Below are 18819 nucleotides of genomic sequence, written 5' to 3'. Positions count from 1 at the left end.
ACCATGTGTAACACCCAGAACTTTAGTATTCTGGCACTTTCTATATCAACTCTACCACCAAACTCTGTTACTTCCTGCCTTGAAATGTCTCACCTTTCATCTGTCACCCCTTCCAGCTGGACACACATCACCCACCCTTTGAGTCACTCCAGTAACCATCTGAGTGTTCTATGTCCCCTGTCAACTTCCAACAGCTTAATGGACCTACCAGTCACAGAAGGAAATAGAAAATACTGCCTTTGTCACATCAAACCCCTCCTTTAAGGAAGTTATGCTGGCTAGGCACAGTGGTTCATGCCTGTAATCCTAGTATTTTGGAAGGCTGAGACAGGAGGATTACTTGAGGCCAGTGTTCCAGACCACCCTGATTAAGAATGAGACCCTGTCTCTACAAAAAAAAAAAAAAAGAAAGAAAGAAAGAAAAAAGAGAAAGGAAAAGGAGGGGAGGGAAAAGAAAAGAAAAGAAAGGCTACCTGGATGGCAAAGATAGGAGAATCCATTGAGCTCAGGAGTAAGATTGCAGTGAACTCTGGGCGGGGCTTGTGGCTCAGTGAGTAGGGCGCCGGCCCAATATAACGAGGGTGGTGGGTTCGAACCTGGCCCCGGCCAAACTGCAACAAAAAAATAGCCAGGTGTTGTGTCAGGCGCCTGTAGTCCCAGCTACTTGGGAAACTGAGGCAAGAGAATCGCCTAAGCCTAGGAATTATAGGTTGCTGTGAGCTGTGTGACGCCACAGCACTCTACCGAGGGCAATAAAGTGAGACTCTGTCTCTACAAAAAAAAAAAAAAATTGCAGTGAACTCTGATGATACCACTGTACTCTAGCCCAGACCACAGAGTAAGACTCTGTCTTAAAGGGGGAAAAAAAGTTCTGTCCAAATTCAGCAGCCTGGCATTTAAAGAGACTACACAACTGGGTTGGCTGGGCACGGGTACCTGAGTGGTTAGGGTGCCAGCCACATACACTGAGGCAGGCAGGTTCGAACCCAGCCTGGGCCTGCTAAACAACAATGATGTTTGAGGTTGCTGTGAGCTGTGAGGCCACTCTACCAAGGGTGACATAATAAACCTCTGTCTCAAAAAAAAAGAGAGAGAGAGAGAGAAAGACTACACAACTGGTTGTAACCATCTTCTCAGTTTCATCTCCCTCACACCCTGTGAACTACGGAACATGTCTTCCCTAAACTTTTACTTAGTTTACACTATAGTCCTCAAACAGAAATATTTACCTTTGCTTAAACACACTCACCCCCCAGAAATCACAGCCTGTTGGAACTGGAGCAGGGCTTAGAAATTTAAGCCAAAGGACTTCCTTTTGAAAAATACAACAAAATATCAAAAAATGCTAATGAAATAGACAAATTTCTTTTTAGTTACATAGTTAAGTCCTCCATAAGGTAAGGGGAATCTCCAGGGGCCAAAAATGAAGATGTGAAAATCAGAGCAGCAAACAGATGCTAACACACTGGCAACCCCTTCGTTTGGGATAATTTTATTTTATTTTTTTTTGTAGAGACAGAGTCTCACTGTACCGCCCTCGGGTAGAGTGCCGTGGCGTCACACGGCTCACAGCAACCTCCCAACTCCTGGGCTTAAGCGATTCTCTTGCCTCAGCCTCTGGAGTAGCTGAGACTACAGGCGCCCGCCACAACGCCCGGCTATTTTTTGGTTGCAGTTTGGCCGGGGCTGGGTTTGAACCCGCCACCCTCGGCATATGGGGCTGGCGCCCTACTCACTGAGCCACAGGCGCCGCCCTGGGATAATTTTAGATAATAGTTTAAATTATTTGGCTGGGTGTGGTGGCTCAGTGCTGTAATCTTCGCACGCTAGGAGGCCAAGGCAGGTGGATTGCTTGAACTCAGGCTTGAGTTTGTGAGTTCAAGACCAGCCTGTGCAAGAGCGAGACTTGGTCTCTATTAAAAATAGAAAAACTAGGCTCGGTGTCTGTAGCTCAGTGGTTAGGGTGCCAGCCACATGCTGGTGGGTTTGAGCCTGGCCACGACCTACTAAAAACAACAATGACAATGATAACCAAAAAAAGCCACGCATTGTGGTGGGCACCTGTAGTCCCCAGCTACTGGGAGGCTGAGGCAAGAGAATCACTTCACCCAAGAGTTTGAGGTTGCTGTGAGCTGTGATGTCACAGCACTCTACCAAGGGCAACAGAATGAGACTGTCTCACAACAAAAAAAGAAAAACCAGCTGGGTATTGTGGCAGGTGCCTATAGTCCCAGCTACTCAGGAGGCTGAGGCAGGGGGATCATATGAGCCCAGGAGTTTGAGGTTGCTGTGATATAGGCTGACGTCAGGGCATTTTACCCTAGGGCAACACAGTGAGACAACTCAAAAAAATTTTTTTTTTTTTACTTATTTATACAGGTCTCACCTGGGCTAGAGTGTAATGCCTTTTTTTTTGCAGTTTTTGGCCTGGGCTGGGTTTGAAACCGCCACCTCCGGTATATGGGGCCGGTGCCCTACTCCTTTGAGCCACAGGCACCGCCTGAGTGTAATGCCTTGATCACAGCTCCCTACAGCCTTGAACTCCTGGCCTCAAGCAATCCTCCTGCCTCAGCCTCCTAAAGTGTTGGGATGACAGGCATGAGCTACTATGCCTGATCTGTTTTAAATTAATAAAAACAAAGGTGGACGTAGTAGCACACATCTATAGTTTCAGATACTAGGGAGGCTGAGGCAAGAGGATCACTTGAGGTCAGGAGTTCAAGACCAGGTTGAGCAACACAGTAAGACCCTGTCTCTTAAAAATGTTAAAAACAGAAGAATATGGTATTTTTAAAAGGACCCAACAAATCTGAAATGGAACCAGATCAAACTTACAGATATGAAAAATACAGTCACTAGAATGAAAATACTAGTCTCTCCCTCATTTCTCTCCCCCTCTTCAGTGCCTGTGCAATTTTCTCTAAAGTCTGCTACTCGAGGCCATTCACCCGGCATGCTCCCGGCTCATCTTTTTCCCTAGCCCTCCACTCAGCTGAAATGAGAAGAGAGGAGAACCAAGGACTGAAAGTGTGTGTTGCACTTTGTCCCTGGTCTGTGAGAAATCCTCGCCATCCTTATTCCTCTGCCAAGCTCTGAGAGGTGGTGGGGAGCAGTCAGGGGACCAGCTGGTCAGTGTGGGAGAGGCATGAGCACACGCCACATGCATCTATTTGAACCCAGGGCTGGCAGGCAGGGTGAAAAGGAATGTAAGAAGATCCCAGCAGGGAGGACTTTAATCTTTAAAGCAACTGCTTACAAGGAGACCATGTTGTCAGAGATGACCTTGGAGGCCAAAGTGGTCAGAGCACTAGAAGAGCTGTCACCTCTTGGTTCAGACAACTGAGTCTCCAAAGACCAGGGCCAGAAGATTACAAATTGTCCCCTCAGCCTGTCAGGGGCATGGGAAATTTCCAAACCTAACTCCTGCAAGAGGCATCCCATTCCAAAGATTAGGATTGAAAGAACAGAACCCGTAAGTCAGTGACAAAGCTGGGACATAAACTGAGAGAACTGCCCAGTGCTCTTGTCTTCTAGGCCCAGAAGTCCTCAGCGTGTGCTCAGGGGCGTGCAACAGAGTGGCAGGCTACTGTTCCCCAACTGCTATGTTTCTGTGCTCTGGTACAGCCCTTAGAGATTTCATGTTCTCAGCAAAATCCTTGACTCCCACCATACTCCACCATACCCCACTGCAAATTTTTGCAGGGTTTGGGGGTGGAAAGACAGAGGGGAGGCTGCACATCATGGAGGAAAAAAGGATGAATGAAGAATGTGTACCTGGTAGCAGGTGCTGGACATGGATGGCCTAGTGACTGCCGAGGGACTGGACACAGTTGTGTCATGGACTGAGAAGTTGAAGAAGGCAAAATGGCCAGTGGAGGAATTAATCTACTCATCTCTGCCTGCCCAGCCATTCTCCAATTCCTACCAGATTGTAAACTCTAAGATAGCTGAGATAGGAACAAATATTCACTGAGATACTAGCATGTAGTAGGCTTCTATTAAATCAAATTGGGTTGGCCAAGAGTGGTGGCTCACAACTGTAACCCTAGCACCCTGGGAAGGTGAGGCAGGAGTTCAAGACAAGACCAGCCTGAGCAAGAACAAGAGCCATGTCTCAAGAAAAGAAGAAAAGAAAAAGAAAGAAAGAAAAGAGAAGAAGGCTCAGCTCAGTGGTTAGGGTACTGACCACATGCACAGGGGCTGGTGGGTTGGAACCCGGCCTGGGCCTGCTAAAAAAAAAAAAAATAGCTGGGCATTGTGATGGGCGCCTGTAGTCCCAGCTACTTGGGAGGCTGAGGCAAGAGAATTGCTTAAGACCAAGAGTTTGAGGTTGCTGTGAACTGTGATGCCACAGTGCTCCACAGAGGGTGACATAATGAGACTCTGTCAAAAAAAAATCAATTGAATTCTAAAACTTTCTGGTAACCAGCACAAAGGGTTATGCAATTTACATGACCAATAAAAATTAAAACAAACTGCTTAAGAATAGTTATTTCTACAATTAAGACCAGAAGAAATACTTCTGGAGGGTTCTCCTACACAAGATGAGCGACAGTTCTAAATTCTATCCTTGCAGCAGCTCTAATGAAGAATTCCAAAGGGCTCTATGTTACAGCACTTAGGCCTGTAGTCTTGCTTAGCCTTATGTTATTTTATCAGCTGTGATGGGGAGCCAAAAGTTAATTTTACAGGGATTAATGTGGTAAAGATACAGCACTATTGTCTAGCATAATGAACAAGCATTAATCTTATAATCATAAAAAATATTTTACAAATAAATCATAGGCTACAGGATTCCATTTATATCATGTATAAAATACACTAAATACACTATGCTAGAGTAGTGACTGATAGCCCAAGGAGGCTTCTGGGGTGCTGGTAATGTTCTGTTTCTTTACTGTGGTATGTGCTCCTAACATAGGTATATTCAGTTTGTGAAAACTGTTCAGGGCGGTGCCTGTGGCTCAAGGAGTAGGGCGCCGGTCCCATATGCCGGAGGTGGTGGGTTCAAACCCAGCCCCGGCCAAAAAAAAAAAAAAAAAAGAAAACTGTTCATTAAGCCATATGCTTATATGTGCAAAAGTTTAAAAAACAGAACGCACAAGGACAATATGCATACTTATTTTCTAAAAAGGCTGGTCAGGCTGGGTGCAGTGGCTCACACATGTAATCCTAATGCTCTGAGAGCCCAAGGTGAGTGTATTGCTGAGGTCAGGAGTTCAAGACCAGCCTGAGCAAGAGCGAAACCCTGTCTCTACTAAAAATAGAAAAACTAGAGTCCAGGCACAGTGGCTTACGCCTGTAATCCTAGCACTTTGGGAGGCTGAAGTGGGTGGATCGCCTGAGCTCAGGAGTTCAGAGACCAGCCTGAGCAAGAGTGAGACCCCCATCTCTAAAAATAGCTGGGTGTTGTGACAGGCACCTGTAGTCCCAACTACTTGGGAGGCTGAGACAAGAGAATTGCTACCAAGAGCAACAAAGTGAGACTCTGTCTCAAAAAAAATAAAAAATAGAGAAACTAGCTGAGCATTGTGGCAAGTGCCTGTTGTCCCAGCTATTCAGGAGGCTGAGACAAGAGAATTGCTCAAGACTTTGAGGTTGTTATGAGCTACGATGCCAGAGCACTCTATCCAGAGCAACTCTGTCTCCAAAACAAAAAAAAAAGAGTGGTCAGTAACAGGACTTTTGTTCTAAATAAAAAACATATTTAGTATAAAAAATAAATTACATACTAAAAATATCACTAGAGAAAGAATATTAATTTTTCTTATCTAATGGATACCTCTAACATTAAAGGTAGCATTTGCTAAGAGTCTGTACAAACTTAAAGATCTACCCTCCAGGCTTTGCTCAGAATACATAACATATCCAGCCCAATGCCCTTTGTATGCACTATCCAAACTCTTCTCATCCCTTCCAGCAGTACTGATTTATTTATTTATTTATTTTTGAGACAGAGTCTTACTTTGTCGCCTCAGTAGAGAGCCGTGGCGACATAGCTCACAGCACCCTCCAACTTTTGGGCTTAAGCGATTCTCTTGCCTCAGCCTCCCAAGTAGCTGGGACTATAGGCGCCCGCCAAAATGCCTGGCTTTTTTTTGTTGCAATTCTCGTTGCTGTTTTTAGCTGGCCGTGGCCGGGTTTGAACCCGTCACCCTCTGTATATGGTACTTCTTTATGTTAGCTAACATATAAATGTATTATTTATGTGGAAGACAGGTCAAAGGAAGATTGTCTGAAAGCTCAAAATGTATGATTGGCCTAGTTTAGAACTTATAATCTTTAGATACAAGCAAAAGTACTTGTGGAAAATGGTAGTTTTGAGACTGATGGAACTCTGCAGAGGAGAACTAGACTGTGAGTGGCTGAATCAAGAACAGCCCTAGGCCCCCTTCCAAAGCAAACTCTGCTATGGAGACTTCTCTGCTCCATAAAGCTCAGCACTAAAGGGCAAGACCAGGCTATGTGGCCTGGAAAATTACTGCAGGATACCTACCAGCCTCTCCAGAAAGCAGCACAGAACTGGCTGTTTCAGAAGTCCTAGTGCTCCAAAACAGATAAAACCAGGAATGGTGTCTGAACAACCCTAGGACAGGGAGTGGCAGGCAGCCCCAGCACCCTGGAGCAGGGAGAAAGGGCCTTAACTTAGACTGAGGGTCCCTGTTTGGCGGGCAGGAAAAAGGTGGCACACAAATTGTTGAGATTCTGCTGGCCACATCCTAAAAGGGACAGAACTGACCGGAGAAAGGAGAAACCCCAAATATAAGCTGAGGTCTATTGCCAAACATTGTGTTTCTGGTACAAGCAGGGTTAGGCCCAAGGAAAGCACACTTATAATAAAAAAGCACTGATGGCTTAATTCTTATCTTTTGCAATTTGTATTCAAAAGCAATTGTTGTGTGTATGTATTATGGCACAAGAACTGAGAATTACTGGTTCTATTCTGGGATCAGTCTCTGAAAAACAGATCATCTGCCAGTGGAAAATATCAGGTGCTTGGAAATTCAAAGGTGACTATCCATAAGCAGAAGGTGCTTATTTGAGTGCTTAGCATGTGCCCAGAACTGAATACTGATTTCAAGACACACACAGCAGCTGGGTGATCGGAACGTCAGTGTAAAGAGTGGTAAATAGGACACGAGAACAGGAGCCAGAGGTTCCATGGAAAAGAGAGTCGGCCCAGCCAGGACGGCATGAGACTCAGCCCCTGCCCACAGGAGCACAGAAGCAGCTGTGCTGGCCTCTGCTCTGAGTTTCAACTCTAAGCCACATTACCCCTCCTCTGCCCACACATCTGTCTTCTTTGCTGTCTCCCTTTCTCCCTGTGTCTCAGATTACTGCCCTGCCGTTACTTCTGTAGCCTTTCCAAGTTGAACGGCTGTGGCGACCCCAGGAGCTGACATGCCTGCCTGGTACCTGTGGGTGTGCCCCCCTCAGCCCATTCGCATCAGCCAGATCACAAGGGCCAACCAAAGGGACATGGTATAGACAGATGTGAGACGGCGAAAGCTGACTTTCTGAGCTTGAGAAAATGTTGGCGTCCAAGAGATAAACCTGGCACTTAACTGGGGACATGTGAGACCCAGTCTCAGGACATCTAAAAAGAGGCCAATGCCTACTATCCTTCTGTCCTGGCTTTGCACCCAATGTCATCTCTTGACTCTGGCACCAAGCTGGTCCCAATGGTAGGTCAATTATGGAGCAAAGAACCTAGAAACCTGCTGGGTGCAGTGGCTCAGGCCTATAATCCTAGCATGCTAGGAGGCTGAGCTGGGTGAATTGCCTGAGCTCGTAGGAGTTTGAGAGCAGCCTGACCAAGAGTAAGACCCCCACCTCTAAAAACAGCTGGGCGAGGGCGGCGCCTGTGGAGTGCCAGCCCCATATACCGAGGGTGGCGGGTTCAAGCCCGGCCCCCCCAAAATTGCAACCAAAAAATAGCCGGGCGTTGTGGCGGGCGCCTGTAGTCCCAGCTGCTTGGGAGGCTGAGGCAGGAGAATCGCTTAGGCCCAGGAGTTGGAGCTTGCTGTGAGCTGTGTGAGGCCACGGCATTCTACCGAGGGCCATGGAGTGATACTCTGTCTCTACAAAAAAAAAAAAAAATAGCTGGGTGTTGTGGTGGGCACCGGTAATCTAAGCTACTTAGGAGGCGGAGGCAAGAGGATCACTTGAGCCCAAGAGTTTGAGGTTTCTGTGAGCAATGACACCACAGCACTCTACTAAGGATGACAAAGCAAGACTCTGTCAAAAAAAAAACAACAAAAAACAACCTAAAAACCATCTTAGTCCAGACCCCTGTCTTCAGCAGAATCTTAGCTAATCTATTCTGAACAAATGGGTATAAACTGTTAAAACCTTCCAGAATGGAGAATCTTTAATTTCCAATAACAGTTTTGTTCCCAGAGCTCCTTTCCAGCCAGCACATACCAGTATAGTCATACTGGTTATTAAAACACTGAAATCCTGGGTGGCGCCTGTGGCTCAGTGAGGAGGGCGCCAGCCCCATATACCGAGGGTGGCGGGTTCAAACCCAGCCCTGGCCAAACTGCAACCAAAAAATACCCGGGCATTGTGGTGGGCACCTGTAGTCCCAGCTGCTCGGGAGGCTGAGGCAAGAGAATCGCGTAACCCCAAGAGCTAGAGGTTGCTGTGAGTCCTGTGACATCATGGCACTCTACGGAGGGCGGTACAGTGAGACTCTGTCTCTACAAAAGAAAAAAAAAAAAACACTGGGCGGTGCCTGTGGCTCAGTAGGGAAGGCGCCGGCCCCATATACCGAGGGTGGCGGGTTCAAACCCGGCCCCAGCCAAACTGCAACCAAAAAATAGCCGGGCGTTGTGGCGGGTGCCTGTAGTCCCAGCTACTCGGGAGGCTGAGGCAAGAGAATCGCCTTAAGCCCAGGAGTTGGAGGTTGCTGTGAGCTGTGTGAGGCCACGGCACTCTACCAAGGGCTATAAAGTAAGACTCTGTCTCTACAAAAAAAAAAACAAAACACTGAAATCCTTACATATGTGTTGGTGGGGTGACTGTCCTTGGCTCTCTGAGTACCCTGCTCTCTCTTTTTTTTTTTTTTGTGGTTTTCGGCCAGGGCTGGGCTTGAACCCACCACCTCCAGCATATTGGCCTGGCGCCCTACCCCTTTGAGCCACAGGCGCTGCCCAGTACCCTGCTCTCTTGAAGGGGCCCACCCTGACCCTTTCGAAGGATAGCTTTATGACCCAGAACCTAAAGGGTTAATGTTGGGCACAGCAAGGGACCTTCAGGACCCTGTTCCAGAACCACCATTCCATACCAAAAGTATTGTTAAGTAGCTTGAATATTACCCTTTCCTGTCCCATTCTGCAATGGTATCCTATTCTAAAACTTTCAGTGGTTGTCTGCTATGCTCAATAAGTGCCACTCTTCAGGTTGTTATTAAAAGCTTTTCATAATGTAGTATCATCCTGTATTCTACTCGATATCTTCACTAAACCCAGCTGCTCAATATTCCCAACCACTAACTGTCCCCTGACTCTTGGTCTTTTCTTTTTTCTTTAGATAGAGTCTCACTTTGTCACCCTCGGTAGAGTGCTCTGACATCATAGCTCACAGCAACTTCTCTTAGGCTCAAGTGATTCTCCTGCCTCAGCCTCCCAAGTGCTGGGACTACAGGTGCCTGCCACAATACCCGGCTATTTTTAGAGATGGGGTCTCGCTTTTGCTCAGGCTGGTCTCTGACTCCTCAGCTCAGGCAATTCACCCTCCAGGGCCTCCCAGTGTTAGGATTACAGGAGTGAGTCATCTCACCCTCGCCCAACCCCAACTCTTGTTTTTTGTTAACACTGCTCCTTCTCTCTGCAATAACTTTTTTTTTTTTTGAGATGGAGTCTCACTATGTGACCCTCTGTAGAGTGCTGTAGCATCAGCAACCTCCAACTCTTGGGCTTAAGCAATTCTCTTGCCTCAGCCTCCCAAGTAGCTGGGACTACAGGCGCCCACCACAATGCCTGGTGATTTTTGTTGTTGTTGCCATTGTTTTTTTTTTTTTTTAGGTGGCCCAGATGGGATTTGAAACCGCCAGCCTTGGTGTATGTAGCTGACGCCCTACCCACTGAGCTACAGGTGCCACCCTTTCTTTTGGTGTTTTGAGAGTCTCACTTGGTCACCCTTGGTAGAGTACCGTGGCATCTTAGCTCATGGCAACCTCAAACTTCTGGGCTCAAGTGATTCTCTTGCCTCAGCCTCCCAAGTAGCTGGGACTACAGGCGCCTGCCAAAACACCCGGCTACTTTTGTCAGGGTCTTGCCCTGGCTCAGGCTGGTCTCAAACCTGTGAGTTCATGCAATCTACCTCCCTCAGCCTCCCAAGTGCTGGGATTACAGGTGTCAGCCACTGTGCCCAGCCTTGCAATAACCTCTTTCTGCATCTATTAAAATATTACCAAATCCAGGCTCGGTGCCTGTAGCTCAAGCAGCTAAGGCGCCAGCCACATACACCAGAGCTGGCAGGATCGAATCCAGCCTGGGCCTGCCAAACAACAATGACAACTATAGCCAAAAAATAGCCAGGCGTTGTGGCAAGGCAAGAGAATCGCTTAAGCCCAGGACTTGGGGGTTGCTGTGAGCTGTGACACCACAGCACTCTACCCAGGGCAAAAGCTTGGGTAAGTTTTTGTTTTTTAATCCTACCAAATCCTCCAAGTCTCCTGACCTGTCACTACTTCCATGAAATACTGGTTGAAAGAGCTATGCCCATTTCTAGAAGTGTCACAGTAACATCTAGGTTCTACATTTGTAAAACTAAATGACTGTTGGCTCACGCCTGTAATCCTAGCACTCTGGGAGGACAAAGCAGGTGGATTGCTTGAGCTCATTAGTTTAAAACCAGTCTGAGCAAGAGCGAGACCTCCATCTGTACTAAACAGAAAAAAACTAACCAGGTGTGGTGGTGCACGCCTATAGTCCCAGGTACTTGGGAGGCTGAGGAAAGAGGATCTCTTGAGCCCAAGAGTTTGAGGTTGCTATGAGTGATGATGATGCACTCTACCCAGGGCAACAGAATGAGACTATGTTTAAAAAAAAAAACAAAAGGTATGGGTGGTGCCTGTGGCTCAGTCGGTAAGGCGCCGGCCCCATATGCCGAGGGTGGCAGGTTCAAACCCAGCCCCGGCCAAACTGCAACAAAAAAATAGCCGGGTGTTGTGGCGGGCGCCTGTAGTCCCAGCTGCTCAGGAGGCTGAGGCAAGAGAATCACGTAAGCCCAAGAATTACAAGTTGCTGTGAGCCGTGTGACGTCACGGCACTCTACCTGAGGGCGGTACAGTGAGACTCTGTCTCTACAAAAAAAAAAAAAGGTAAATGACTGTTTCATAATTATTTTTATTTATTTTTTTTAGAGATGGAATCTCACTGTGCTGAGTGAAGTGGCTATTCATATAATAGTGCACAACAGCTTGGGTTCAAGGGACCCTCCTGTCTCACCCTCCCAAGTAGCAGGGATTACAAGTGTGTGCCACTGTACCTAGCCTATAATTATTTTCATATAGGCACCTTAGCTCTCCTCCTAGATAGAAAGTTGTGGAGGGCTGCAACCTTATCCTGATTGTCATATCTAAATGACCTAGCATAACACCTTGTTCAAGGTATGCACTAAGTCAATATTTGTCTAAGTGAGTGAGTGAATAGCCCTGATGCTTCTGTCCAGAAGACCCATTTTCTCTTCTTTTTTTTTTTGAGACAGAGCCTTAAGCTGTTGCCCTGGGTAGAGTGCCGTGGCAGCATAGCTCACAGCAACCTCCAACTCCTGGGCTTAAGCGATTCTCTTGCCTCAGCCTCCCAAGTAGCTGGGACTACAGGCGCCCGCCCCAACACCCAACTATTTTTTAGTTGTAGTTGTCATTGTTGTTTGGCAGGTCCCTGCTGGATTCGAACCTGTCAGCTCTGGTGTATGTGGCTGGTACTTTAGCTCCTTAAGCTGCAGGCATGGAGCCAAGAGACCCATTTTCTACTTACTAATGATTTTGATTGTTTTTCTCTGAAGCTACTCCAATTGTGATTCTATCTCTTTCTGCACATGAAGCCCAAATTACACATCACCCGTATCTTAAACTACTGGATTATTTCATGGAGATGAAATAGAAAGTATTCTCCCCTGTCATTACTTTACCACCCTGGAGTTCCTGACTGCCGTGTCTTCATAGTCTTATTCCAGAACCAGATCAATGTACCCGGCACACAGGGACAGGCAAATGAAAGGTTCTTGGTAACAGGGGCTGGCCTTACAGATGACAGAGAGCTGATGGGTGGGGGAGTGAGTTGGCAGGGATTGATAGAGTGGGGAGGCAGCACAGCTTGATTAGCAGAGCCAAGTTGGGGCTCTGGCTGCTGTGGTCAAAGCCTGGGTGCAGTCCTGGGAGGGGCAGTTTTACCACCCTGGTTATGTTGGTAACCAGAGTGTGAGGGAAGGACTGCCAGCAACAACTTCCCACCTCTTCTTTCCTGATGCCTCTTCCCCTGCCCTCCCTCCAGAGGAACAGTTCTGAGCTAGGAGTGAGACTCACAGGAAAAGAGGGAACTCAGATGCAAGATGTCTGGGCTTAACAACAAAAAAGGATGGGAGACAAGGAGCCAGAAACCACAGCCACTGCCTAAATCTCATTTCATAAGGAAATCATGAAAAGAGTGGAACAGAGACAGCCCAGTGTGAAAAGCTACCCTGGAAAACAGATGGATTTCAGGGTTCTGGGAGGAAGAGAAGAGGAAACAAAGGATCCATCAGTGCCTAGGCTTAGCTACGTGTTAAAAATCATTTCTGGAATAGGAAACTGGGAAGATTTTTCTGGAAAAGGGTTGGCTTAGAAAAGGGAATAGTCCTATAATCCTAGTACTCTGGGAGGCTGAAGTGGGTGGGTAGCTTGAGCTCACAGGTTCGAGACCAACCTGAGCAAAAAGTGAGACCCTGTCTCTACTAAAAATAGAAAAACTGAGGCAAGAGGATCACTTGAGCCCAAGAATTGGAGGTTGCTGTGAGCTATGATGCCACAGCACTCTACCCAAGGCGACAGCTTGAGAATGTCTCGGAAAAACAAAAAAAGGAAAAAGAAAAAGAAAAGGGAATAGTAAGGAAACCCAGTCAGAGAGTTAAGATTCATCCAGGATGGGAATCCAACAGACCCAAGGACTGATGGCTCAGAACAAGACAGCCAGCAGAGCCAGAATGTGACATTATTATTGTGGCAAAATTAGTCATTTAGGAGAAAACACACTTGAGCTTAAAGAAGAGTAGGGAAGAAGGGAAAGGGAGGTTGATGATTTCAAGTTCACAAAGCAACTGTTTCCTCTGTTTTTAATTTGGCTACCACATTAACACATTGATGGCCAAGTTGGGTAGAAGTGTCCCAAGGAGAAGAGGGAGAACTGTCCCTCCCACCTGCACACACTCTAAACAAGCTCATTTACTGGGGGCCATCAGAGTGGCCATTGTGTGGAGGAAAGACTCACTCAAGGCCCAGAGGAGGGAAGATCTAGCTATGGGAAGGTGGATTTTGTTCATCCTGTGTAGAGCTGTGCAGCGGTGGCTTAGCCCTCCTCACCGTGTGCTGAACCCTCTGGCCCAGGAAATGCTCAAGTGTGGGGCATCAGTCAGTCTTAGTATCCGGACTGCAAGGGACCTTGGTGTTCATGTAAACCAAATTCCTCATTTCACCTGAGAAGCTGTCATTTCCCCGGTGATTCCCCAGCTAGTGGCAGAGCCGCTCTCCCAACCCACAGCCAGAATTGACGGAGAGGCCATAAATACCCAAGTCTAACCTGAACCAGCTGGGTTACTGTCCCTAGTAATTCCCTCTCTTTGGCCACAGAAGGCGGCAAGCACCACACCCAGCTCTGGGGAGAGAAGTTGACACAAGCACAGGTCCCAGATCTTCCCACCAGCAATTTCAGCCACTCAGCTTTTCCTCCCAGAAACACTCCCAGTTTCCCGAAAGTTGGAAGTGAAGGAGGCTATCTAGGAGAACTCTGACCCTTGCCTCTCAGGCTTGGGCTGGGCACCTGGTAGGAATGGGAAGTTCTCCACTCCTCCTGCCAGATACTGCACTGACTTCCACAGTCTCTGACACCACAGGCAGAGTTTTGCTTTATCAGGTCCATCAACACGTTGAAAATCACCTGACATGGCCATGGCTACCGATGCAAAAAGGCAAAGAGACCCTTCCCTCCCATTTTCTTAGGAAGAAACCGAGGCACAGAAATAGTAAGTGGCTTTGACTAAGTTAAAAACATGAGTAGGACTCTACCCACTGCCCGGTCCACTGTGCTGTCCATTGTCTGGTTGGTCTGGGGAGTTCGGTATATTCCGCACGGTTCGCAAAGAGAGCTTCAGAAAACTAGCAGAAGGGGTGGCCAGAACCAGGAGAGGGAGGGTACAACGAGGAGGTGGGAGACTTGCAGGAAAAGGACCGGACTGGGAGGGGAGTGGCGTCTGGGAAGGGGGAGGAGAGGGGACTATCTCAGAGGTATTGTTAAAAAAAAAAAAAAGAAAAAAAGAACCCTTCCCCAAGAAGACGCAGCAGGAGGGTAAATGGAGTTAGCCACAGAAAAGGCGGTGGGCAAAGTTTGGGCCGCGCCGACCGGAGGGCGCTGCCTCGGCGGAGACAGCAAAGGCATCCGAGACACAAACCCCAAGTCCGGCGTGGACCTCGAGCAGCTGGAGGTGCCCCGAGTCTCAGCAGCATGTCCGCGGGCCAGGCGGGAGCCGGGAGGATGCCCGGCCGCACATGGCCCGGCGGGCAGGCCCCGAGCTGGGAAACTCGGCACTCGAGCCCCGCAGCTCCCCCCTTTCCCCCGCCACCGCCTCTCCCGAGTAGGCGCGGGGCGGCGCCGGGCACCTGGACAGGAAAACCAGTTGGAAATCGGGTCTGAGGACGGGATGGGAGGCGGGTCCCCCCAGCGCGGGAGCCACCACAGCCGCCCCACTGCCCCCGGCGCTACTTACTCCGGTTCAGGGGGTTCCCGCCGACCTGAGCTGACGCCACCAGTTCCAGATACAGAGTCCAGAGCCCCACGGACACGAGAGCGAGAGCCAGCAGCAGCCGGAAGCGCCTCCGCAGCAGCTTGACCGGGCGCAGGAGCAGCAGCAGCAGCGCGGCCCGGGGGCTCCCCATGGCGCTGAGCCGAGGCTGCCGCCGCCAGCGCGGGCCGCTCCCCACCCAGCCCCCGCCCCGCGGCCCGGCCCCGCGGCTCAGCGCTGCGCGGTGGCCGAGTGCCCCCGCCGCTCTCCGGCGGGGCGCGGGCTCATGCTCCGTGCGCCGGGGGTCCTGGAGCTGCGCGGGCGCCTCGCAGGTCTCTCTAAGGGCAGAGCCCGGCTCCTCCTCCCCCGAGTGTCCTCCGCGCGCGGCTCCCCTCTCCACGCCTCTCCTAGTCGCAGGCTCGCTGCCTCCCTCCCTCCGCGCTCGCTCGCTCTCACACGCTGCCCAGAGGGCGGCTTCCCTAGGTGCCCGCCCGCCCGGCTGTCCTCTCCGGTCGCCTCCTCCGGCTCCGGCTCTTTCTCCCGGCTCTGGGCACTACCTTCCACCCCACCTGTCCCGCCCCCGCCGCGGCCCCGCCCCCGGGCACAGGTGGGCTCCGCCCCCGAGACGCAGAGCTGACCAGGGAGGGGCCCCACTCGGCCTGGCTAAAACTGGGGCCTCGGCCGACTGGGCGTGGGTGGGGTGGATGAGGGGGCGAGTAAGGATCCAGACTGCGTGGTTGAGGGAAACAGAGTCACCGCCTCTGCACGTAATGGTGTTGCTCCCAAGCAGAAGCGAAGTAGAGGCTGTTTCGTATTTGGCTGACGCCCGTGGCTTTGACTTTCAGAGATTTTCGTTTCTGCAAAGTACCCTACTCCCTACTTGAGGAAACGATGCCCTGGACTCTGGATTCAGCTGTACCTGCGTTTTCGGGCGAGGTTTGAAGACCTTACTTTCCAGCCTCAACGCCCCCTGCGAGAAACCCTGGGGAACCCCCACCCCCAGGGTGAACCCCAACAGACAGTTTTTCCCAAACTGGGCTGAAATATCTGTTTGGAGAGAGTAGATGTTAGTTTCGAGGAGGGACTAAAAACCAAAAAAAATAAAGAAAAAAAGTTAGTCTTCCAGTTTAAAAAGATCACCAATACTCAGGAGGCTGAGGCAAGAGAATCTCTTGAACCCAAGAATTAGAGGTTGCTGTGAGCTGTGACAAGGGTGACAAACTGAGACTTTATCTCAAAAAAAAAATAAATAAATAAAAATAGGCTTGGCGCCCGTAGCACAGTGGTTATGGCGCCAGCCACGTGCACCGAAGCTGGCGGGTTCCAACCTGGCCTGGGCCAGCTAAACAACAATGACAACTGCAACCAAAAAAAAGCCGGGCGTTATGGCGGGCGTGTGTAGTCCCAGCAACTCGGGAGGCTGAGGCAGGAGGATCGCCCAAGAGTTTGAGGTTTCTGTGAGGTGTGACTCCACAGCACTCTACCTAGGGCAACATGATGAGACTCAAAATAAATAAAGTCTAGGGCAACATGATGAGACTCTAAATAAATAAATAAATAAAATAAAAAAATCACCAAGATATTCTGTATTCCAGTTCTCTGCCTTCAGCCAGGTAAAGCATTATTGTCTGATTTAAATGAGATAATCAAAGTCTGAAAGGGCAGAGGGAACTGCCCAGGGTCATTCAGCGGATTAATAGTGCAATTTTCCTTTCCATTCTCCTGGGGGAAGGGTCAAAAGATTATGGAAAAAGTAGGGGGCCAAAAGGGTTCCCTAGACATTTTAATATCAAATGAGTATCATGCAAATACTCCCCTAAGACAGAAGTTCTTCACAGAATTAAGAACTTTGTTTCTGCCAGACGTGGTGGCTCATGCCTGTAATCCTAGCACTCTGGGAGGCTGAGGTGGGTGGATTGCTTGAGCTCACAAGTTCAAAACCAGCCTGAGCCAAAGCGAGACCCCCATCTCTATAAAAAAAGAAAAACAAACAAACAAAAAAGGAAAGAAAAATAAATAAATAAATAAAAATAAAATGAATAGGGCGGCGCCTGTGGCTCAGTCGGTAAGGCGCAGGCCCCATATACCGAGGTTGGCGGGTTTAAACCCGCCCCTGCTGAACTGCAACCAAAAAAAAAAAATAGCTGGGCGTTGTGGCAGGCGCCTGTGGTCCCAGCTACTCGGGAGGCTGAGGCAGGAGAATCGCTTAAGCCCAGGAGTTGGAGGTTGCTGTGAGCTGTGTGATGCCATGGCACTCTACCGAGGGCCATAAAGTGAGACTCTGTCTCTACAAAAAAATAAATAAATAAATAAAATGAATAAATAAATAAATAAAAATGGAAAAACTGAGGCAAGAGGATCGCTTGAGCCTAAGAGTTGCAGGTTGCTGTGAGCTGCTGTGATGGCAACAGCACTCCACCCAGGGTGACAACTTGAGACTCTGTCTGAAAAAAAAAAGGAACTTTGTTTCCCTTCTCTCTGCTACCACCTTAGTCTCTACCATACTATTGTAACTTTTCTTGTTTAGCCTCCCTAACCCTAAGCTCCCCATCCCAACCCAGCCATCCTCTCCACTACCACCAGATAGTCTTTATAAAATTCTCTTATCCATACACCTACTCAAAAATTCTTAATGGCTTCTCAGTGCTTACTGATTAAAATGCAAATTATAAATTCAAATTCAAGGCCCTCTAAAACCTTTTCCAATTTTATGTGACCATATGAAACTTGCTCCAGCTAATGGGTTTATTCTCTGCCCTCCAACACATTTTCTTTTCTTGTTGGCCAAGTTTGACCCTCTCTCCAAGGTTCATTTCAGATTCTATAAAGTTTTCTTGGACCAGCCCAGTCCTGAGCAACCTTTTCCTCCTTAGAGCTTTAGTGGAATTTGCCATCTGTCTCACCATCTGATATGTCGAGATTTATTTTGATTGTGAGTCTTGTTTCCCCAACTTCACTGTAAGGCTTTAAAAATGGGAAGTGCATTTCCAGCATGCTGCACAGTGTTCCATTTAGCACTCAATAGTGTTTGAGGATGAGGGTAACACTTTGAGCAAACATCTCCCAGAACTTTCACTGTAGTTCTTTAACACAAGGTGAGTTAAAGGACAATTCTCTAATAATAGCCCCTGCAAAATGTCTCCAGTGAGCTCTAAGGATTCATGCATGCACTTCTTATGTTCTTTCTTTTCCGAAGTCTAGGACAGGAGTAGCCAGCATGCACTAGCTGGCTAGGTCAAGTGGGCTGTGACCAGGGCTTCTGTACATAGAGTCTCTCACTCATTGGAGATAACCCTATTGAATCTTAGGCTGAGTCATTTCCAGCACTTTGTCATGGAAACAGGTGGCAGTCCCACCACAATTCTCTCCTCAAGACTGAGAGAAGATAGGTATAGTGGGTTGTGTCTGTAGTCCCAACTACTTAACAGGCTGAGGTGTGAGGATCGTTTTAGGCTGAACCAGCGTTGGCAACAGGAGGAGGACGAAAAGGAAAAAGATGGGAAGGGTATCCAGGAACCTGTATTCAGGTATCTGGTGCTATATCCAGAGCAGTTCTTTTTCTTTTCTATGAGGATGTCAAAATATACCAAATAACTCCTGTGACCCCGGTGCTACTCTTTCCATTTCCTAAAACCTGATATCTACATAATAAGATAGCACCTTTGAGATTACAGAACATTTTTAGATCTATATTACATATGTCTTATTTCTCACAACCATATAAGAACAGCAGAGGAAGTAAGCCCCTCTATTTACTGACAAGCTTTGTGAGCCTCACTTTCTTCAAGGTGATCTTTACCAAGTTCATATGACCAATAAATGATAAATCAGAACCAG

General features: G+C 48.4%; 1 protein-coding gene across 5 annotated transcripts in view; it reads right to left on the bottom strand.

The window, feature by feature from the left end:
* Positions 1–15509, bottom strand: part of B4GALNT3 (beta-1,4-N-acetyl-galactosaminyltransferase 3) — a 118253-nt gene extending 102744 nt beyond the window's left edge. For all 5 annotated transcript variants that reach the window (XR_008373173.1, XM_053554465.1, XM_053554466.1 and 2 more), the window contains exon 1: positions 14968–15509. Coding sequence is in view for 4 of the 5 variants with exons in the window: in XM_053554465.1 (XP_053410440.1) it covers positions 14968–15136 (169 nt within the window). In the remaining variant the exon portion in view is untranslated. The remainder of the gene's footprint in view (positions 1–14967) is intronic.
* Positions 15510–18819: the final 3310 nt, after the last annotated feature.

Source organism: Nycticebus coucang, chromosome 12 (assembly GCF_027406575.1).
Source record: "Nycticebus coucang isolate mNycCou1 chromosome 12, mNycCou1.pri, whole genome shotgun sequence".
NCBI classification, from domain to species: domain Eukaryota; kingdom Metazoa; phylum Chordata; class Mammalia; order Primates; family Lorisidae; genus Nycticebus; species Nycticebus coucang.
Note: the sequence above shows the minus strand (reverse complement) of the source record. Positions and strands in the feature narration are given on the sequence as shown.